The sequence below is a fragment of the Neoarius graeffei genome, chromosome 21, assembly GCF_027579695.1.
Source record: "Neoarius graeffei isolate fNeoGra1 chromosome 21, fNeoGra1.pri, whole genome shotgun sequence".
Taxonomy (NCBI): Eukaryota; Metazoa; Chordata; class Actinopteri; order Siluriformes; family Ariidae; genus Neoarius; species Neoarius graeffei.
Window position 1 is genome coordinate 12,010,674 of NC_083589.1, and position 20,704 is coordinate 12,031,377.

The 20,704-nt window shown below is 41.0% G+C and overlaps 1 protein-coding gene across 1 annotated transcript in view; it reads right to left on the reverse strand.

Moving 5' to 3' along the window:
• tnpo3 (transportin 3) overlaps positions 1 to 20,704 on the reverse strand; it is a 158,078-nt gene that overhangs the window by 86,790 nt on the left and 50,584 nt on the right. Inside the window, exons 7-9 of the mRNA XM_060903881.1 lie at positions 20,426 to 20,564; positions 16,655 to 16,801; positions 12,738 to 12,845 (exon numbers count right to left, since the gene is read on the reverse strand). Of these exons, the coding sequence (XP_060759864.1) occupies positions 12,738 to 12,845; positions 16,655 to 16,801; positions 20,426 to 20,564 (394 nt within the window). The remainder of the gene's footprint in view (positions 1 to 12,737; positions 12,846 to 16,654; positions 16,802 to 20,425; positions 20,565 to 20,704) is intronic.

The following is a 20,704-nucleotide window of genomic DNA, read 5'->3' on the forward strand; positions in this document are numbered from 1 at the left end:
TTTACCATGCAAAAAAAAAAATTGGTGATAAGGTTATTTTTGGTGAATGTATGGCAATATGTGTCATATTTAGCAAAATTACTCGTGTCATTTAGAGAAAGTGCTTTTTTTGACCCAAAAGGGACGCACTTAAATCATTCTTTATACCATAAAACAAATATTTGGTTCCATATCATTGGAAACATAGTTAAGTTTTAATGTTGAATGCCAGTAAGTTTTCAGACTATTTTGATCAAATTAGTATGGAATTGTGTCAAAAAAACGTCCTCTCTGAGACAGCTAATTTCTCAATATAAAATAACATATCTAAAATGATTATTTTCATCCTAAAATGTGGTCAAGATATTGGGACATAAATATTAGAGACAACTAACACAAAGCTTACAGCCTTATATTTAAAAGCACTATGGAAGTAGTGGATTCTGAATTGTCAAAAAAAAAAAAAAAAGTCCTCTCCGAGAATCACTTCATTTGTTTCTCCCATCTTATAGCAGATTACACAAAACTACCACACACACATGTCAAAAAATTACCTGAAATCTGTTCTTTAACTTGTCCTTCACTTAAAAACTGGTACAAGAACCAGTTTGAATCCGTTTGAATTTTGGACCCCTGTGACACACTTTGTACCCCGATCGTAAAACAACCCAGTAGCATCTTCGAGCGCAGCGAGGTGAAGCGAGGCTTCCTATTAGGCCACCGAGGCTCCCAGAAAACGAATCTCAGGGAAGCTCAGAGATGCAGTCCAGGCCATTTTGAGGAAAATAAACGCAGGGTTTACTGTACAGTATAAGCTCAATTATTCAAACTCTCTGGAGGAAAAGTTCAGCTGACTAAAGCCCAGCGCACACCTTCCTGATTTCATCGGGGCTTCGTGTGTCGGGCGATCGGTTACGAGTATACGGGCCCGATTTGATCGGTTCAAAATTCCCCGCACACATTTGCGAGACATCGTACACCTTCAGCCCGAATAGCTGGTCACATGTTCAAGAGATCGTGTGATTTTTTTTTTTTTTTAAAAGATCTGATGACACGAACATGACTCTATGCAATTTCTTAAATAAACTATACAACATGGCAAACATGTTAGATTTCTGTTATAATTACGTGAAAAGAAGCTGTTGTTACGCGAATATCCAACTTTTAATTGCACAGCGCAAGAAAACTGGGTCCATGGCTCGCGGCCATGTTGTGACGTCAGCGGAAGAACGCGCTGCGGTTCACTGGCTGTTCTACTCAATGGAAATGGCGCATGAAAACGCTGGTGAACTCTCTAGTGCTAGCTCTTCCTCTTCTGGGAGTCTAGAATTGTGTTGTGAGTGGGATAGATCGGAAGAATCTAGTGATGACGAACACGGGTGCATCCAACCGTACAGGTTTGAACCTGTTACTGTGCACCAATCTGAGAGCGACTCCGACGCCGAGATGGACAGGCAGACAGCCCAGCACTGACGAACACCACAAGGTTGGATAACAAGGATTGGTAGGTCAACCCGTATTTGTTCAAAATGTTACGGAATCAATATTTTAATATTGTGTATTGTTGTCTTGCATGTGTAAACACTGCTTATATCATGTAAGCCGTATGCTACACTGAATACATAGTTCCTAATGGAGCATGCAAACGGCTAACATAATAAGCTTACGACTATGCCTGAGCCGTGATACATTTAGGATAATATTGGCAGGCACGTCTTCTAGTTTATGGCTAGAAAACCGGCTAGACCCAGTTTTCTTGCGCTGTGCAATTAAAAGTTGGATATTCGCGTAACAGCAGCTTCTTTTCACGTAATTATAACAGAAATCTAACGTTTGCCATGTTGTATAGTTTATTTAAGAAATTGCATAGAGTCATGTTCATGTCATCAGATCTTTAAGCTGGGAAGGGTGTCAAAACAATCCAAATCGAAGTGTTCAGAGCACAGGACGGATGTTGGTGAGGGCTCCCACTTGTCACGAGTGCGCCTGACTTGCTTCACCCACTTTGCATGCAGCTCGGGATCTCTGGGAAACTTGAATAAACTTACCCCATCCTTGTGGGTTTTGGAGCAAAAGCCGGCAACACAACGCGAAGGCATAATAACTTATTTATATTATATATATGACAAACTGAACACCTGTCGCATCAACAACAAACTGGTAAGTTAGGAGGAAGGTTCTTTCGCTGACGTCATATAGCCCCTCCTCCTCTTTCGTCTCCTGGGTGCTGCAGCCCCGTCAAATTTGCCCAAATAGCCACGTTTTTTATCATAACTTGTAAAATAGGCGCCTTTGTGAATTAATATATGGATCATCGGGAATTACTTTTTATGTTATAAAACATCGCCAAAGATGTCAAAAACGTGTCATCAGATCTTTAATATATAGTACTCTCTCGTGTGCGCGCGTACCATGGTTTTCCCCAAAGTGTTTTAGCGTATCGGGTCCGATACGCTTGCTCTGCCTGCCGATACGCTTAGATTTCTACGATCCGTTAAATTTCCTACCCACAAGTAACTAGATACATAGGAGAGCAAATAACACATCCATTTACATATTGATTGATGTGTTAAACAAGCAGCCTTTTTTTCCCCCCAATGTTTGTGCGGATTCTGTCAAAGTAATATGTGACCCCTCACAGAATCCAGGGACGCATGTCGGCCGAAACGAATCCGAGATAATCGCAAAAGAAGCTTTTTTTTTTTCGAAATTTGTGATTTTTGTTTTTTTCCATCATGTGCAAGTTGAGATCTTGAAGAATGCAATCAGTATTTCAGATAATAGATTGTTTTGTTGGAAAAGCATACATTTTTTGTTGCAAATTGTCTCGTTTTTGTCAGGACTGTAGCCTGCTGGGGGGTGTGGGTAAATTACCATATGGGCCAGTCACATGATGATTTAAGTCTTTTGTTTTTTTTTCCGCGAATCAGCTGTATGATCCGAGTTGAGCGCATGGCTACTTAACTGCATACAGGCGTGTGATTTCACTATGGAATGAGGAAGCTAAACAGAGCGCAGAGGAGCTGAAACACCGTGGAGCAAACAGACGCACGGTATTTACATCGGAGATAACCATTTCTAGCAAAAAAAAAAAAAAACGCAACCTCGTTTTCCAGATTGAATGGAATACTTGAATGATTGGATGATACACGGACCGTTCTAGAACTACATTCCATCGGAGGCATTGGTGTGTGCAAGGCGCCGTTTCTCTTTCTGATGGGGTAAGTTTATTAATCTAAGGCTGTGTGGTTATTTTTGCATGTAACGGAGAGTGTTGTGGTTTGGTTAAGCCTAGGTCACAACCGGATGTACGATTTTTTGGCCATGTCATTTTTGGCGTTTCCCAAATCGCTGCATTTTTTTTTTTTTGTTCACGGAGAAAGACGCGCGTTGGCCGTAAGTTTGTCTTGCAACCTGAAAAAAACGTAAGCGCCTGTAGAGTTTGTTTGATATGATAAAGAACCTCTGCGGCCGGTCTGCGGCTCGAAAATCAGCACGTCACACGTGCGCTCTCGTGCGTTTCATGCGCGCTCTCCATGTGTTTCTTGCGTTTTTTGCGTGTAGACCGGCCGTAGGAGCACGTACTGTACGGCCGGTTGTGACCGAGGCTTTACATGAAACTAGTGTTGTGTTAGTTGTGTTATCATCGTGCTATCTTTCTTTCTTACGGTGTGAGTAATTTTTCAACCACAAAACGTTAAAGTATACTTTAGGACTTATTTTTGTACTTCATAATTGTTTTGGGCATACTTTGCATGGAAGGAAAATTGACGTGGTGATCTTTGTTTACATGAAAGTAGCATCGTGCTAGCTCGTAGGGGGTAGGGCTTTCCTTAATGAGCAAATGAGCACCATTATGTGCCCGCCCTGCACCCAGAGTAGCTGAGATGGAAAACTTTGAGGGCGATTTTCTCCCTTTTCTGTTTTAAGAAGTATACACTTTCAAAAGGCCACACATTCTTCAAATATTGTCAGATCTCCACATGGAAGGCATCATTGGAAAGCTTAGAAACTGTACTTTCTGAATCTGTCAATAACTCAAAATGCCCCCGGGCAGACATGCGTCCCTGGATTCTGTGATCTGCCACATATGTCCGTGTGGTATGTTGTAAACAAACTAATCTGTTGGCTATGTCAAGATCACGTGTTCAAACCATCCAATAAAAATATCGAAAGAAAACGTCAGACATCCCGGAAGTTTCCGATTCGTTACAAGCGATCTCGTTTTGGTGCACAAAACCGGACAACGAAAATGTCATCGATTTTGATCACAGCGACTGGCTCAAAAAGCGCTCGCTGGACAATTTGATCCCCATCAGCATGGATGACGGCGAGACGGACTATGAGAGGGTTGCCCGACATTGGGCCAAGCAAAATTAATCTGTTTTAAAGGAGTAGAAAACTTTAATTCATTAGTTCGGGTTTGCAGAAAGATGATGCACTTGAACACTCTCATGAAGTGAAGTTGTCCAGATGTGTCAAATACAGCATTGTTTCAAATAAAAAATCATAAGCATTTTTGGCAGTGTGACGTCACTGGGATCCATTTAACAAAAGGCGGCTCCGGATTATTCTTTTGTTAAAGGATCACAGTGGCGTCACCCTGCCAAATATGCTCATCGTTATTATTCGAAATTATGCTACACTTGACACTTATTAACACAATCTCTTCATGAATGTGTTAAGTACAGAATCTTTCCGCAAACTTAAATGTACGAATCAAGTTTTCTTTTCCTTCAAATATGTTTTAATCTAGCGCAATCACAGCGCAGCGAACATAAGGATATTGGAATTACCCGAATCAGTATAAACGAGGACACGTGGAACAGTCTGAATGCTGAAAATCTGTCGATTCGATCGATACACGGGCAAAACCGGTCGAAAAACATTATTTTCAGGTCTAGACGTAGCGCCGTAATTGTGCTTCAAATCCGTACCGGCTGCGCCCAAATCGTGCATGTTGGCATTTCTGCAAATTACAGTCATAATAAAAACTTTCTAAAGTTTAAAACAGTTCACAGCATTTGACTGGATTAACCGAGCATTTCATTTTTATTTTGTACATTAGGAAGATTGGGTTTTGGGGAGTCGTTTATTCAACAAAATCACATCTGTACATGACAATTGGTAGAATAACAACACTTTACAGGGGTACAAGATAAGGATGCCCACTCTCACCCCTACTATTTGCCCTGTTTATTGAACCCCTAGCAGCTGCCATCTCTCAGCACTGATACCTCCGCCAACCTTTCAGACTTGGGTCATTATTAAAAAATGTTCTGTTTGCGGTCCACCGGCCGGGTGAGTGCCGTTTGTGTGGTTGAAATTTTTTTTTAACGCTGGTTTTTCAACATTTTTTTCAGGTTCGTAAATCTAAAATCGAACTTGACATGTACGCATTCCCAGGGCTTTCCACTAAGGCTCATACTAGCCAGCCATGACAAATAAGTAGCCGGGGGGGAGTAAACACAAAATAAACTCCTGTGCACGCAGTTCCCAGGATTAAATGTATTTTCCACAGACCATTTATTTATTCACTTTCCTCAAATACAAAGTAAAATGGCAGTAAATCTTCTTTCTTTTCTTGCGTATTGCATCATGAGGCGTTCCTGGCTTGTAAATCTCTTATTTTCGGTGCATGACACATTCACGCAGCTGAGCATGCTGTGAATTAACAATGACAACGGTCTGCGGTGGGGCTACACAGTTACACACTCAGCGAACATTTCTCCATTTGTGTATGAAAATCCACTCCAACCACTCAGTTTGGGTTCATTTACAACCAACGGTGTCTTTTGATGCCAGCACGTAATTGAATGAGAGAAGACTGGTTTACCGGAGACAAAATAAGCGTCATCTCTGCTTCTGTTCCCTCCGACACACTACTGCCTCCGCCGACTGCGCGCGCACTCTGAACTGAATCAGCTCTGCGCATGCGCCATGCGGCACAAAAAAATGGCAGCCACCATGAAGGCAGGGCTCGAAATTAACTTTTTTTCTTTGTGTCCCCCAGTGGTCCCGAATTCTGTGTTGTATTGTCCCGAATGGAAGCAATAGTGTCCCCATTTTTTTCCTCTCTGAAATAACCAGTGGTTAATATTATCATATGAAGTTTCTATTATATTTGTAACTATGCGATTCTGAACCCTTTATATCATTTTTACAATAAGTCACAAGACACAAGCGACACATGTCCTATACATCATCTACTTCAAAATTACAGTTATTGCATTTTCAGTTTATTAAACTTTGGCGATCTCACTGTATGAATAGATACCCGCTTATTTAAAAGGGGCCAACTAGCTCATTCAGAAAATGTTTCAACTCCCTACATCTGCAGTACACTTTAGTTGAAAATAAGACCCCTTTTATGTTTGTTTCATCTACTTATACCTTGAATATCTGTTGGCACTTATAAGGCCAACTTATCATTTCACCATTACCGTTATCCATTTTTATGTAATATACCTGTTGCCCCATTCAGAGATGTTTTGAAAGCCATCAGCCATACCATCAATGGATGAAATGCACACCCATGTTGCAAGCAGTGCAATAGAAGGTTTGACCCAAAAAACGAAATATTTTAATCCAGTCTACAGTGTAAAATAAAGGAAAAACGCCATCCAATCATATCGAGGTACCACCTCAAAATGATTGGATACTGACACGTCAATCAGACTGAAGCCCGCGAGCAGCCCGGCCCTTCTGTGTGTGTGTGAGAGTGAGCAGAGTGTCACACAGAGCGCAGGATTCTCTCAGAGCGCTCCTTCCAAACAACGGGGATTTACACGAAAACGGAAGGAGATATTCACAAAATTCTTTCAGTGAGCGCCACAAGGCTCTCCTGAACACACGGATGTAATTTTTTTTGTCTGTAGTGTAAAAAATGAGGTTACTAGAGCGAGTTAAAAACGAGTGACTTTTCTGCCACGTTTATAATGGGAGTCTATGGGGCTGCGCGGCTGTGCTCTCGTTACTTTCAGGCTTCTCATTCAAAAACAGTAAATCCTATCGCTCAGGTAGACACATTGTGTGAATCAGGACAAGTGTGGCTACTACTTTTGAGAAAATTGTGTGTGTGGAGTGAAAATTGGGGCTGAAAACACAGTTTAAATGAGAAAGTTTGAGCTATTTTTTCAAGCTCTCTACACTCTAACTTAACGAGCTCCACTGGTGTGTAACGCAATAGACACCCATTATAAAGCCGGACTTTCTCAGGCTTTATAAGGGGGAGGGGGGTGGAGACGCGGGGGGTGGGAGTGTTTCTTTTCAAAATATGGCTTGCGGGAACCGTTATTCCAAAATCTTGTACTGCACCTTTAATGTAGAACTTTTTTTCTAGATCTATTTTTTTCCATTGTCCCGGGATTGTCCCAGATATGATAATTTTGTGTCCCAATGACATTTTTTATGGTCCCCGGGACATCGGGACACCGTTAGTTTCGAGCGCTGCATGAAGGAAGGAGATCCGGAGTTTTCAAACATTTGCTTAAGTGTGAAATCGCAAAATGGTATTCTAGCGAACAACAAAATAGTAAAAATTCAGAAAAACAAATTATTCAGTGATCATTTTAATAGTGTAATTTCATCCGAACTCGGCCTAACGCTCGATTTAGAACTACAAAAAGCCCGCGTGTCGGACATTTTAAGTACCTTCGTAAAAGTTTTGTAAATGTTGCAGTCAGCATTTAAAATGCTAACTCTCAGTTTTTGTACAAGTTTCAGTTGATTAAACTGTCATATTGTATTAAATGTGTCTGCTTTTGTAATAAAAAAGTACTGAAAGAAAAAGCAAACACCATTGCGATTTCTTATCCATCCATATATTAAAAAAAATAAATAAATCCCTCCCTCCCAACTGAAAATTTTTTTGCTCACCCGGTGGACAGGAAACGGATTTTTTTTTAAGGATGGCCTTGCTTGAAATGAACTTAAAAGGAGAACTGAAGTCATTTTTAAACCTGCTTTATTTCTTAATTAACGTGTTATTCAATTACGTTTTCGGTTTTGTTAACCTTATATCGTGACTCGTCAGGGTATATTACACTTATCGGCCTTTTCGGTTTTTAGCCACGTTGAACTTAGTTTGTATGGTCCACAGCAGGCGTCGCTTATCCGCACGATCTTCACGAGACTTGTGCGAGACTTCAAACGTGACGTGTCGCCGCCATATCATTCCAATTGAGACTCATTTCGAGATTTGCCAGCTTGATCAGTGATGGAGATACGACTTATTCCATACGACTTCAAACCAACGTGGAGAAGAGAAGAGATGGAAAAACGACAGGATAAGGACGAGTCCGTCGCGCTGGTATTTACGTCATTACTGTCGCACAATTAAAACGTGCCACATCAGATGGCTGGTGGGTTTTTCAAAATAATAAATACATGCGTGTATTTTTGTGATTAATCCATATATTATACTGAGCGCATTTCCTACATAATCTTCGCTATGGTTTCAAACAGCGCTACAAAATGGCGTCATCACTACAACAGTGTGTAGGGAGCGATTTCGGACACGGAAAACTTCCGGCTTGATTACGTCAGCATTCGCAAGAAGGCATGCGCGTCTTTTGACAACGTTGGCAGATGTCGGTCGCTAGGGCTGGGCGATATGAGAAAAAATTATATCACGATATATTTTTTCAAAATTTTCGATAACGATATATATCACGATATAAATCAAATCACTATTTTTGTATTTTCTTTAATTTTTTGCTCAAAATATGAACATTACAAATTAGTTCCTTCCTAATTAACAAAAATAGCTTAACAAGCCTTCAAGTTTCACAGAACCAAAACAAACTGGATGCACATTCTTTTGTTCTTTTTGTTCAAATGAATAAACTGAAAAATAAAAACTATATACCATTGTTAATCATTTGTGCAAATTCTAGCAGCTTTCAAATAAACATAAAAGACATATTGACGTGTAAACCTTATGCTGCAAGGAGAAAAAAAGTGCAATCCTGTACGTCAGTGTGTTTAAGGTTTTGTGTAACACTTTGTTGTATGTCCGACTTTAAATATCCAAAATACCTCCACACAACCGAAGATCTCTGGCCCTTCTTTTCAACGATGTCCTCCAGGGCAGTGCTCTGACTTTCCTGTTCAGAACTCCGGTCAGTCGGCTTCTCGCTCATTTTTATAATCGCTTTGTTTCACGCTTTGTTGGAGAAATGCCGCGCTCCTGCAAACTTCACCACAGCCATGCTGTGCGTTGCTGCTACACGTGTGTGTGTTTGTGTGTGCACGCAACCTAACTTGACATGGCTCTCTTCCAACTGATTGGTTACGTGCGGTACTGTTTAGTTATGATTGGCTATTCGCGTGTCTGTCAAAACTTCGGATGAAGTAATTTTATTGAAGGCGTAGGCTTATCGTAGGCATATCGTACGTGTCTAATTTCTAATCGTAGAGATTTTATATCGTGAATAACATCGTAATCGTAAAATCGCCCAGCCCTATCGGTCGCTTTGATTTCCGCTGTACGGTTTACTTCCGTCCTACGATGTCTCGCACAGGTCTCAGCGAATCTCGTTTACGGCCGTTGCTTAGACATATGGACTGATGCATTACAGAGCATATTTCAAACACTCATAACTTGCTATCGCAGTGACAAAATAGCGATCAAAAATACATCCCGATATTTAATAAAATGAGATAAATAGAATTTCGATAATAAAAAAAAAAAAAAAAATTCGCCTTCAGTTCTCCTTTAATGCCAATTCTTAAAACCGTTGGTATAACGGCCCACTCTCGCTCGTTGGCTGCATTTGCATGGCCTAGATTCCTTAATCAATAAGACCATCTTCACATTCAGTTCATGCAAATGTAAAGGACAGGAATCACTCGCATATAGAATGGACTTGAGGATAAATTCATAAACTTCCATGAACTAAGACAGAAATACGATAAAGGGTTTTCCCCCCCTTACAGTATCTTCAACTCAAAATTTGCACTTAAAAATAACTTTCCAACAATAATTTACAACCATCATAATTAATATAAAAGATGGCATCTGTTTCAAGCTAGACTGCCTTTCGGATTTTTCAAGTGTAGGTCATAAAAAGAATTTTCCCCGACACCCGATTATTTTTGTTTAGTGGACCGAAAGCTACCGAATCCGATTCACAGACTTCCAATTTTATTAGCTTTTTTAAAAAATAGAACAATTAATGAATTTATCTCCACGTGTCCTTAAATTCTCAGCTATTTTTTCCCGACCCAATTCAAGATACGTCGTCACGCATCATATCAAGTGGTGGGCTTTCCCCTGTTCATGCAAGGCTACAAATTTGAAACCGACGCAAGTGTGCGAATGAAATGTGAAAGACCGACTACAGGAACAGAAAGTGAGACGGAAAGGAAACGCAGGACCAAACTAATAAATATCGGCGCTCAGCGAGCACCTCAGTGTGATCAGCTGTTCATTTAGCGACAGAATGATGGAAGTCAGCGCACGCTCAAAGCTAAACCTGCGCATGCGCGCACACACGGACTTCCTCTGTCTGCCTGACTGCGCAAAGCGAGCGATTTCATGCACATTAGTTGCTTTAATCCCCTCAAATTAAATAACTTCCCAACCACAGAATGGCCCGATATTCTGTGAGATATTACAGAAATAAACATCACAATGACCACATTTCAGACGGAAATGAATTTCACTGATTTTATGAAATCGAAAGGCCGTCTAGCTTTAAACAGCTTAAGAAGCCTTTATCTAAATTATATAAATTCATTTCATCACCAAAAGAAAAAACATTTCCCATCCCAATCACAGAGAAAACACTCTTTTCCCCTCTCTCTCACACACACACACACCCCTCTTCTTTGTCTGTTGCCATTTAGAAATGAGGTTCATAGTTAACAGGTCATGTGTGTTTATTCTTTAAAATGCTATTAAATACAAATAAATGATATAAAAGCATTTCATCTCATTTACATTGCTGTGGTTATTACTTGATATTGTGAGAAGCCAAATGACTCCGTACTAAGCCTTCCGAAATCAAGTTACGAAAAGTTACTGTTCTTATCTAAAATTGGGGTTTTACTAATTCTAATTAATTTAAAGGCTTGCAGTTGTAATCATTTAAACTAGAAAAGCACTCGGAGAGCGCAGACCTCCGCCAAGAATCCTTTAAAAAAATCCGGGATCCAGAAGGTGATCCGGATCACCGCCAAAATTTAATGGATTGTTACTTGTGTCCAGTCACACCTCTGGAAAAAATTTCAGAGCAACCCGTTCATTACTTTTTCCGTAATGTTGCTAACAAACAAACCAACGCTACTGAAAACATAACCTCCTTGGCAGAGGTAATAATAATAATAATAATAATAAACAACTAGAATGCATTTCCGGAGAAAATGCGAAAGTGTGCTTGATCAGGTGCACCGCCACTGCGACCCGGCAAGAGAGGTGACCGCACACGCACACGACAAGTTTTGTGTCAACAAGCGAAAGTTTGGCCAAGACACAAGGCGGATTCTCATACGGAGAGGACAGGCTGGTTACAGGGACATCCCAGAGCATCACTAACATGAAAATGTAGATGTAATTCTAAATCCGTAAAGAGATATGACCCAAAACACGTTTCTGCTCATTGTGGCGCCCCCTAGTGGCCAAATGACAACAAATTTGATGAGGGTACATGAACTGGTGCCGAAAGTCATCTCAACAAATATGGTCTTGATATGTCAAAGCGTTTCTGAGATATGAGCCAAAATACGTTTCTGCTAATTGTGACTCCCCCTAGTGGCCAAATGACACCATATTTGATGAGGGTAGTTTGGATGGTGTCCAAAGTCACGCCACTAAATATGGTCTTGATACGTCAAAGCATTTCCGTGATATGAGCTCACTTCCCGTTTGGTGGCTTCGCCATCGATTTTGATTGGCTGCCACGGGCGAACGCGTCGATGTATGAGAGCGAAACGAATATCATTCATTAGGCATGGACTGGAGATCATGTGTGCCACGTTTCGTGATGATCGGACAAAACATGCAGCCAGGGTCACTCTACCTTCACTTTGGACAAAATTCAAAATGGCAGAAAATCTAATTCGGCGGAGAATGACGTCATAGGGTGCGTTGGAATCGTCGAGCTCCAAGAATTCCAACGGCACCAGACTTATGAAAATCGGACATATGGATTAAAAGTTATGTGCATGAACGCATGCAAGACTGATCAGTTGGTGGCGCTAGAGCGTGAGACGTACCAACATGAAACTTGATGAACTCAATCAGGGTCCACTCCTCTATCAGTGTACCAAGTTTCATGACTTTACACCTTACGGTTCGGCCTACAGAAGGAAAAATCTGTTTTTTGCGTTGCGCGCCCATTCATTTCAAAGGGGAAAAAAATGAATCCTTAAAAAAATCCGGGATCCAGAAGGTGATCCGGATCACTGCCAGAATTTAATGGATTGTTACTTGTGCCCAGTCACACCTCTGGAAAAAATTTCAGAGCAATCCGTTCATTACTTTTTCCGTAATGTTGCTAACAGACAAACCAACGCTACAGAAAACATAACCTCCTTGGCGGAGGTAAAAATGGATATTCTATGACACTAACTAATAAGACTCATTACTTCGTGTGACTGACTAAATAAATTTACAGTGAAGCATCCTTATTACTGGCATTGTTTTTTCAGTACTTCCTGTACAAACGGAACCATTTCCCCAACATGACGAAACAGTCTATGTACAAAACACGTGCACGTCAACGTGATCAATAAGAACAGTAAAAATCTCCTACCTGTGAGAAACACTCCATCGAGCCTACGAGGAAAATAACGTCCTTGACGAGATCTGAAACCCTCAGCCTGAACTCTCCAAAGTCGTCGGTGTCTTCCGGGATTCCTTCCTGTGAGACAGACATGGGATTAAACTTATAGACGGACAGATAGTATGGCTGTAACATTATGGGCCTTCTCAAACTGAACAATACAGTCATGGGAAAAAGAAAGTACATCCTCCATCAATTCTAAGTTTTTATTTAAAATCAGGCCTAAATAACAATTGTGTGACCCTCACCAACTTCTAGAAGCGAATAACCTTAGATGACCAGATACAGTGGTGCTTGAAAGTGACATAAAAACAATCAGATTTTCACACAAGTCCTAAAAGTAGATAAAGAGAACCCAGTTAAACAAATGAGACAAAAATATTATACTTGGTCATTTATTTATTGAGGAAAAAGATCCAATATTACACATCTGTGAGAGGCAAAAGTATGTGAACCTCTAGGATTAGCAGTTAATTTGAAGGTGAAATTAGAGTCAGGTGTGTCATCCCATTGGTTTGAAAAATCAGGTGTGAGAGGGCCCCGTTTTATTTAAAGAACAGGGACCTATCAAAGTCTGATCTTCACAACACGTTTGTGGAAGTGTACATGGCACGAACAAAGATTTCTGAGGACCTCAGAAAAAGCATTGTTGATGCTCATCAGGCGGGAAAAAGTTACAAAACCATCTCGAAAGAGTTTGGACTCCACCAATCCACAGTCAGACAGATTGTGTACAAATGGAGGAAATTCAAGACCACTGTTACCCTCCCCAGGAGTGGTTCACCAACAAAGATCACTCCAAGAGCAAGGTGTGTAATAGTTGGCGAGGTCACAAAGGACCCCAGGGTAACTTCTAAGCAACTGAAGGCCTCTCTCACATTGGCTAATGTTAATGTTCATGAGTCCACCATCAGGAGAACACTGAACAACAATGGTGTGCATGGCAGGGTTGCAAGGAGAAAGCCACTGCTCTCCAAAAAGAACATTGCTGCTTATCTGCAGTTTGCTAAAGATCACGTGGACAAGCCAGAAGGCGATTGGAAAAATGTTTTGTGGACGGATGAGACCAAAATAGAACTTTTTGGTTTAAATGAGAAGCGTTATATTGGGAAAAAGGAAGACACTGCATTCCAGCATAAGAACCTTATCCCATCTGTGAAACATGGTGGTGGTAGTATCATGGTTTGGGCCTGTTTTGCTGCATCTGGGCCAGGACGGCTTGCCATCATTGATGGAACAATGAATTCTGAATTATACCAGCGAATTCTAAAGGAAAATGTCAGGACATCTGTCCATGAACTGAATCTCAAGAGAAGGTGGGTCATGCAGCAAGACAACGACCCTAAGCACACAAGTCGTTCTACCAAAGAATGGTTAAAGAAGAATAAAGTTAATGTTTTGGAATGGCCAAGTCAAAGTCCTGACCTTAATCCAATGGAAATGTTGTGGAAGGACCTGAAGCGAGCAGTTCATGTGATGAAACCCACCAACATCCCAGAGTTGAAGCTGTTCTGTACGGAGGAATGGGCTAAAATTCCTCCAAGCCGGTGTGCAGGACTGATCAACAGTTACCACAAACGTTTAGTTGCAGTTATTGCTGCACAAGGGGGTCACACCAGATACTGAAAGCAAAGGTTCACATACTTTTGCCACTCACAGATATGTAATATTGGATCTTTTTCCTCAATAAATAAATGACCAAGTACAACCCCGATTCCAAAAAAGTTGGGACAAAGTACAAATTGTATATAAAAACGGAATGCAATGATGTGGAAGTTTCAAAATTCCATATTTTATTCAGAATAGAACATAGATGACATATCAAATGTTTAAACTGAGAAAATGTATCAGTTAAAGAGAAAAATTAGGTGATTTTAAATTTCATGACAACACCACATCTCAAAAAAGTTGGGACAAGGCCATGTTTACCACTGTGAGACATCCCCTTTTCTCTTTACAACAGTCTGTAAACGTCTGGGGACTGAGGAGACAAGTTGCTCAAGTTTAGGGATAGGAATGTTAACCCATTCTTGTCTAATGTAGGATTCTAGTTGCTCAACTGTCTTAGGTCTTTTTTGTCGTACCTTCCGTTTTATGATGCGCCAAATGTTTTCTATGGGTGAAAGATCTGGACTGCAGGCTGGCCAGTTCAGTACCCGGACCCTTCTTCTACGCAGCCATGATGCTGGAATTGATGCAGTATGTGGTTTGGCATTGTCATGTTGGAAAATGCAAGGTCTTCCCTGAAAGAGACGTCGTCTGGATGGGAGCATATGTTGCTCTAGAACCTGGATATACCTTTCAGCATTGATGGTGTCTTTCCAGATGTGTAAGCTGCCCATGCCACACGCACTAATGCAACCCCATACCATCAGAGATGCAGGCTTCTGAACTGAGCGCCGATAACAACTTGGGTCGTCCTTCTCCTCTTTAGTCCGAATGACACGGCGTCCCTGATTTCCATAAAGAACTTCAAATTTTGATTCATCTGACCACAGAACAGTTTTCCACTTTGCCACAGTCCATTTTAAATGAGCCTTGGCCCAGAGAAGACGTCTGCGCTTCTGGATCAGGTTTAGATACGGCTTCTTCTTTGAACTATAGAGTTTTAGCTGGCAACGGCGGATGGCACGGTGAATTGTGTTCACAGATAATGTTCTCTGGAAATATTCCTGAGCCCATTTTGTGATTTCCAATACAGAAGCATGCCTGTATGTGATGCAGTGCCGTCTAAGGGCCCGAAGATCACGGGCACCCAGTATGGTTTTCCGGCCTTGACCCTTACGCACAGAGATTCTTCCAGATTCTCTGAATCTTTTGATGATATTATGCACTGTAGATGATGATATGTTCAAACTCTTTGCAATTTTACACTGTCGAACTCCTTTCTGATATTGCTCCACTATTTGTCGGCGCAGAATTAGTGGGATTGGTGATCCTCTTCCCATCTTTACTTCTGAGAGCCGCTGCCACTCCAAGATGCTCTTTTTATACCCAGTCATGTTAATGACCTATTGCCAACTGACCTAATGAGTTGCAGTTTGGTCCTCCAGCTGTTCCTTTTTTGTACCTTTAACTTTTCCAGCCTCTTATTGCCCCTGTCCCAACTTTTTTGAGATGTGTTGCTGTCATGAAATTTCAAATGAGCCAATATTTGGCATGAAATTTCAAAATGTCTCACTTTCAACATTTGATATGTTGTCTATGTTCTATTGTGAATACAATATCAGTTTTTGAGATTTGTAAATTATTGCATTTCGTTTTTATTTACAATTTGTACTTTGTCCCAACTTTTTTGGAATCGGGGTTGTATAATAGTTTTGTCTCATTCGTTTAACTGGGTTCTCTTTATCTACTTTTAGGACTTGTGTGAAAATCTGATGTTTTCGGTCATATTTATGCAGAAATATAGAAAATTCTAAAGGGTTCACAAACTTTCAAGCACCACTGTTGCACAATTAAAACGTGCCAGATCGCTAGCCATGCTTTCTGCCTTAACGGCGTAATGTTTACTACATTAAAATTCAGAAACACTCAGCATGTCATCAAAAGCCAAACGGAAATTTACTAATATTTGTACATAATATTCTCTCGTTGGGATATATTGCTTGGTTAGTGGCCATCGGTTGTACACGACTTTTCGTGATGCATTGTGGGATACTTTGAGTGCACTATAGAGGGTGTAATAATTCTCACTATACATTCGGACGGCACTACAGAATGGTGAACTCGCTATACGGTCCACTATATAGTGAGTGTGATTTCGGAGAAATTTAGAGAGATTATATTCTATACAGTCCAAAAAAGAACGAAAAATGAAAAGAGAGCAAAGCTCGAGGTGTACAAACACGAGAGGTGTAATGGTGTGAACGGTGGACGGCGCTCACGTGGTCTGGATCCAGCTGGCAATGACGTGCCAGGCTGTGCAGGAGTCTCTGGATGTAGGGTTTGAAGACGCCGTGCAGCGCTGGATCGTTCGTCTTGTACAGGTGCTCTCCCAGTCGGTACCAGAAGTTGAAGGAGATTTCCACAACCTGAGTAGCAAATGAGACGTACAGTATATTCGCATTCAAAACACTTCTGAAAATCCTCAGCAACACGCAAAAATGTCAGGGATCATTTTGCTTTCATTAACGAGCGCTTTGTAAACACAGCCGGGTTCGTGAGTATTTGGACAGCGACGGCTTTCGTCATTTTGACGCCGTTCATCGTGACTGAAATGGATTTGAAATGAAGCCATGAAAATGTGGCTGCAGTGCAGACTTTCTAGCAGGAGATGGAAATTAAGTAAAGTGGGTGAATCACTGAAACTATTGCGATGGTGTGCTTATACAGTGGGGCAAAAAAGTATCTAGTCAGCCACCAGTTGTGCAAGTTCTCCCACTTAAAAAGATGAGAGAGGCCTGTAATTTTCATCATAGGTACACTTCAACTATGAGAGACAGAATGGGGGGAAAGAATCCAGGAAATCACATTGTAGGATTTTTAATGAATTAATTGGTAAATTCCTCAGTAAAATAAGTATTTGGCCACCTACAAACAAGCAAGATTTCTGGCTCTCACAGACCTGTAACAACTTCTTTAAGAGGCTCCTCTGTCCTCCACTCGTTACCTGTATTAATGGCACCTGTTTGAACTCGTTATCAGTATAAAAGACACCTGTCCACAACCTCAAACAGTCACACACCAAACTCCACTATGGCCAAGACCAAAGAGCTGTCAAAGGACACCAGAAACAAAATTGTAGACCTGCACCAGGCTGGGAAGACTGAATCTGCAATAGGTAAGCAGCTTGGTGTGAAGAAATCAACTGTGGGAGCAATTATTAGAAAATGGAAGACGGGGGCGTCGTGGCTCAGGTGGCTAAGGCGCCATACCATAAATCCGGGGACCCGGGTTCGATTCCGACCCGAGGTCATTTCCCGATCCCTCCCCGTCTCTCTCTCCCGCTCATTTCCTGTCCTGTTTCTACACTGTCCTATCCAATAAAGGTGAAAAAAATATCTTTAAAAAAAAGAAAATGGAAGACATACAAGACCACTGATAATCTCCCTCGATCTGGGGCTCCATGCAAGATCTCACCCCGTGGGGTCAAAATGATCACAAGAACGGTGAGCAAAAATCCCAGAACCACACGGGGGGACCTAGTGAATGACCTGCAGAGAGCTGGGACCAAAGTGACAAAGGCTACCATCAGTAACACACTACGCCGCCAGGGACTCAAATCCTGCAGTGCCAGATGTGTCCCCCTGCTTAAGCAGTACATGTCCAGGCCCGTCTGAAGTTTGCTAGAGAGCATTTGGATGATCCAGAAGAGGATTGGGAGAATGTCATATGGCAGAGATGCCTACCCCAAATTTTGAATTTCAGTATTCTTGAAAACATTTTTCAGTATTTTGGAATGACTTTCAGTAACACTAATTTATGCGCATTTTCATTATAAAGAGGTGTATATACCAATATGTTTAACATTTAAATTATTAAAAAGAACTGTTTTGTGTGAATTGAATAAACAAAAGGCGAGCAGCCATCTCAACTGAATTTCCACTCAACAAATTTCTAGAGCATACAATATATCACATTTTTATAAATACAATAGTGTTCCCTGTTTGCAGACATTACGGTTGACTACCAATCATTGGTACTGAATGTAACTCTTCAAAAGTATTATATTATATTGCCTGGCAAAATGTTCTACCTGTTAACGGATTCTAATAAAATTTAAAAAAAATTTCTTATTTCATGCCAAAGAGAGTCCGACACTGTTATCTTAATGTCCCAATATATAAATACTTCAGCATAATGCTTCAGGAGAGACACTGAATAAAATGACATTTATAATTGTATTTAAAACAGTGGAATGATCAATTTTTTGCCACAATCCCAACAGCACTAATCATAAAATTCTGTTTTTGATCATACTACATGTACATTTGCACTTGCAACACTGAAAAGACTTTGAATTAAAGAAGTCCAGCCAGTGTTTGATATTTCAGTGAATAAAAATCAGACATGTAAAAAGAAACTGAATAAGTTTAACTCGCATTTCATGGCACTAATCGGCAAGTTCAACTCCAAGCACAGGTCAACCATCACCGCTTCAGCACGGGTCACGTTCCGTGTCTTTTCATCCACAGATTTCGTAAAAAACTGCTGGATACCCCCAGATTTACTTTCCGCCTGACTCGCCATTTCAGCATACTCCATGTGTTTTTTTTTTTTTTGTAGTTGACATGCCGCGTGCAGTCATCGCGACCACCACGAGTGATGTTAATGTCAGTTCTACACAGTTTGCAGTGCTTGTATCCATTGCCCTTTTGACTCGGTGTAATGCACGGCCGTTCTACCGTATCGAAAATAGCGCGAACAAATGTGCGGAATCTGCGCATGTCACACACAGCATGTGCGGTTGTCGAAAAAATAAATAGCCGTGAATCGCGCATGGATTGAAAAAGTCGCTTGGACATTTAAAAACAACTCACTGGAATTTTTTAAGACTTTATAATAATTCCGTACAGAATAACACTGCTTGCCGTAACATTGTATTTACGTAACTTTTCCGTACAAAATACGGCCAATCCGTACTAGTAGGCATCTCTGATGCTCTGATTTTGCATCATTTCAGAAAAGAATGACTCGAAGACATAGAAACTCCTGAGTTAGGAATATTTCATTTTTCAGCATCCTGATTGCACTTAGATATAAACAGGTCAAGGACGCGTTATCCTAATGGGCTTCATGGACAGCTGCCCGGGGCCTCGGAGGTAGCGAGATCGGAAAATATGAAACGATATTTTCAGAAGTTTTGATCATACTGATAACATTTTTGATGCATTTCGCCACCCGTAAGGAAGCCCACCTTGTCCCGTCGCATAAATCACCCGTCATTGTCAATATGATCACTGTCCACCATGTCTTCACACGCTACGCCAGCTTGAGTTCGATGATTTAATTAATGACATCGCTTTCCAGAAAAGTAGGAAAGTGCCCTTGTAAGTTGACCCATGGCTGTCAAACTGAATGCGCAAAGCTGTGTGCCACTGCTGTTTGGGACATTACGTGTGTGAAAGGATGAAATGTTTCACATAGCCTAACATTTTGAGATTTATTTCTGAGAAGCAAGATATTTTTCTTCGTTATCGCTCTTTGTTTTCACAAGTTAAAAGTCGCCTGGATTCCAAAATGAAAACGAACGGTTATATACCAAATGAATGTTCTTGTTCTGAATACTAAAGAAACTGTTGTAGGCCTAGGTTATGTTCTTGACATGTTGTTCATTGACTCACTCATTCAAAGGTTTCTTGAGGCTAAACTTTAGTTAACCAGACTTGTTAACCGTGATGTCTGATGGATTTTTTCACCATGCAGTTGCCTAGTTCACCATTGCTTTTTCTCGATTAAATAGGTGTTGATGGATATAAAGTTTTATCGTTCAATAGTATTTCTACAGTAATTGTGCCACTGTCATTATTTAAGTTTGTGTCTAGTTAGACAGGCACGCCTGAGGGGGTGAATTTGCTGAGCGCAGTTGACAACAGGCGGGGGTGGGGCCTCGGGGGGGTGTCTGCCCAGGGCCTCGGCAAGGGTTAAAGCGGCCCTGAAACAGGTACGCAGAATGGTTAAGGACTTCATGATTGTGTGTGTAAGGTAATACTAGCCTCATACTGAGGATGTCCAGCACAAATGAGCAGCAGTTCCAAGGTGCGTAAATCACCCATGCCTTGTCCCGGGCTCCTGACGGTAATTTCCATAAACGTCTCGCACAACTCGGTGAAAATCCGGCAGTAATTCAGCACCCTGCAGGTGTTTGTGTAAAAGAGAGATTACACAGAATAGCCATTTTTCACAAATGCTACACAAGTAAACTCCAACACGTATTGTTTTCATGAAGAATAGTATTTATGGAGCATGGTGCACGCTCCGTGTGTGTGTGTGTG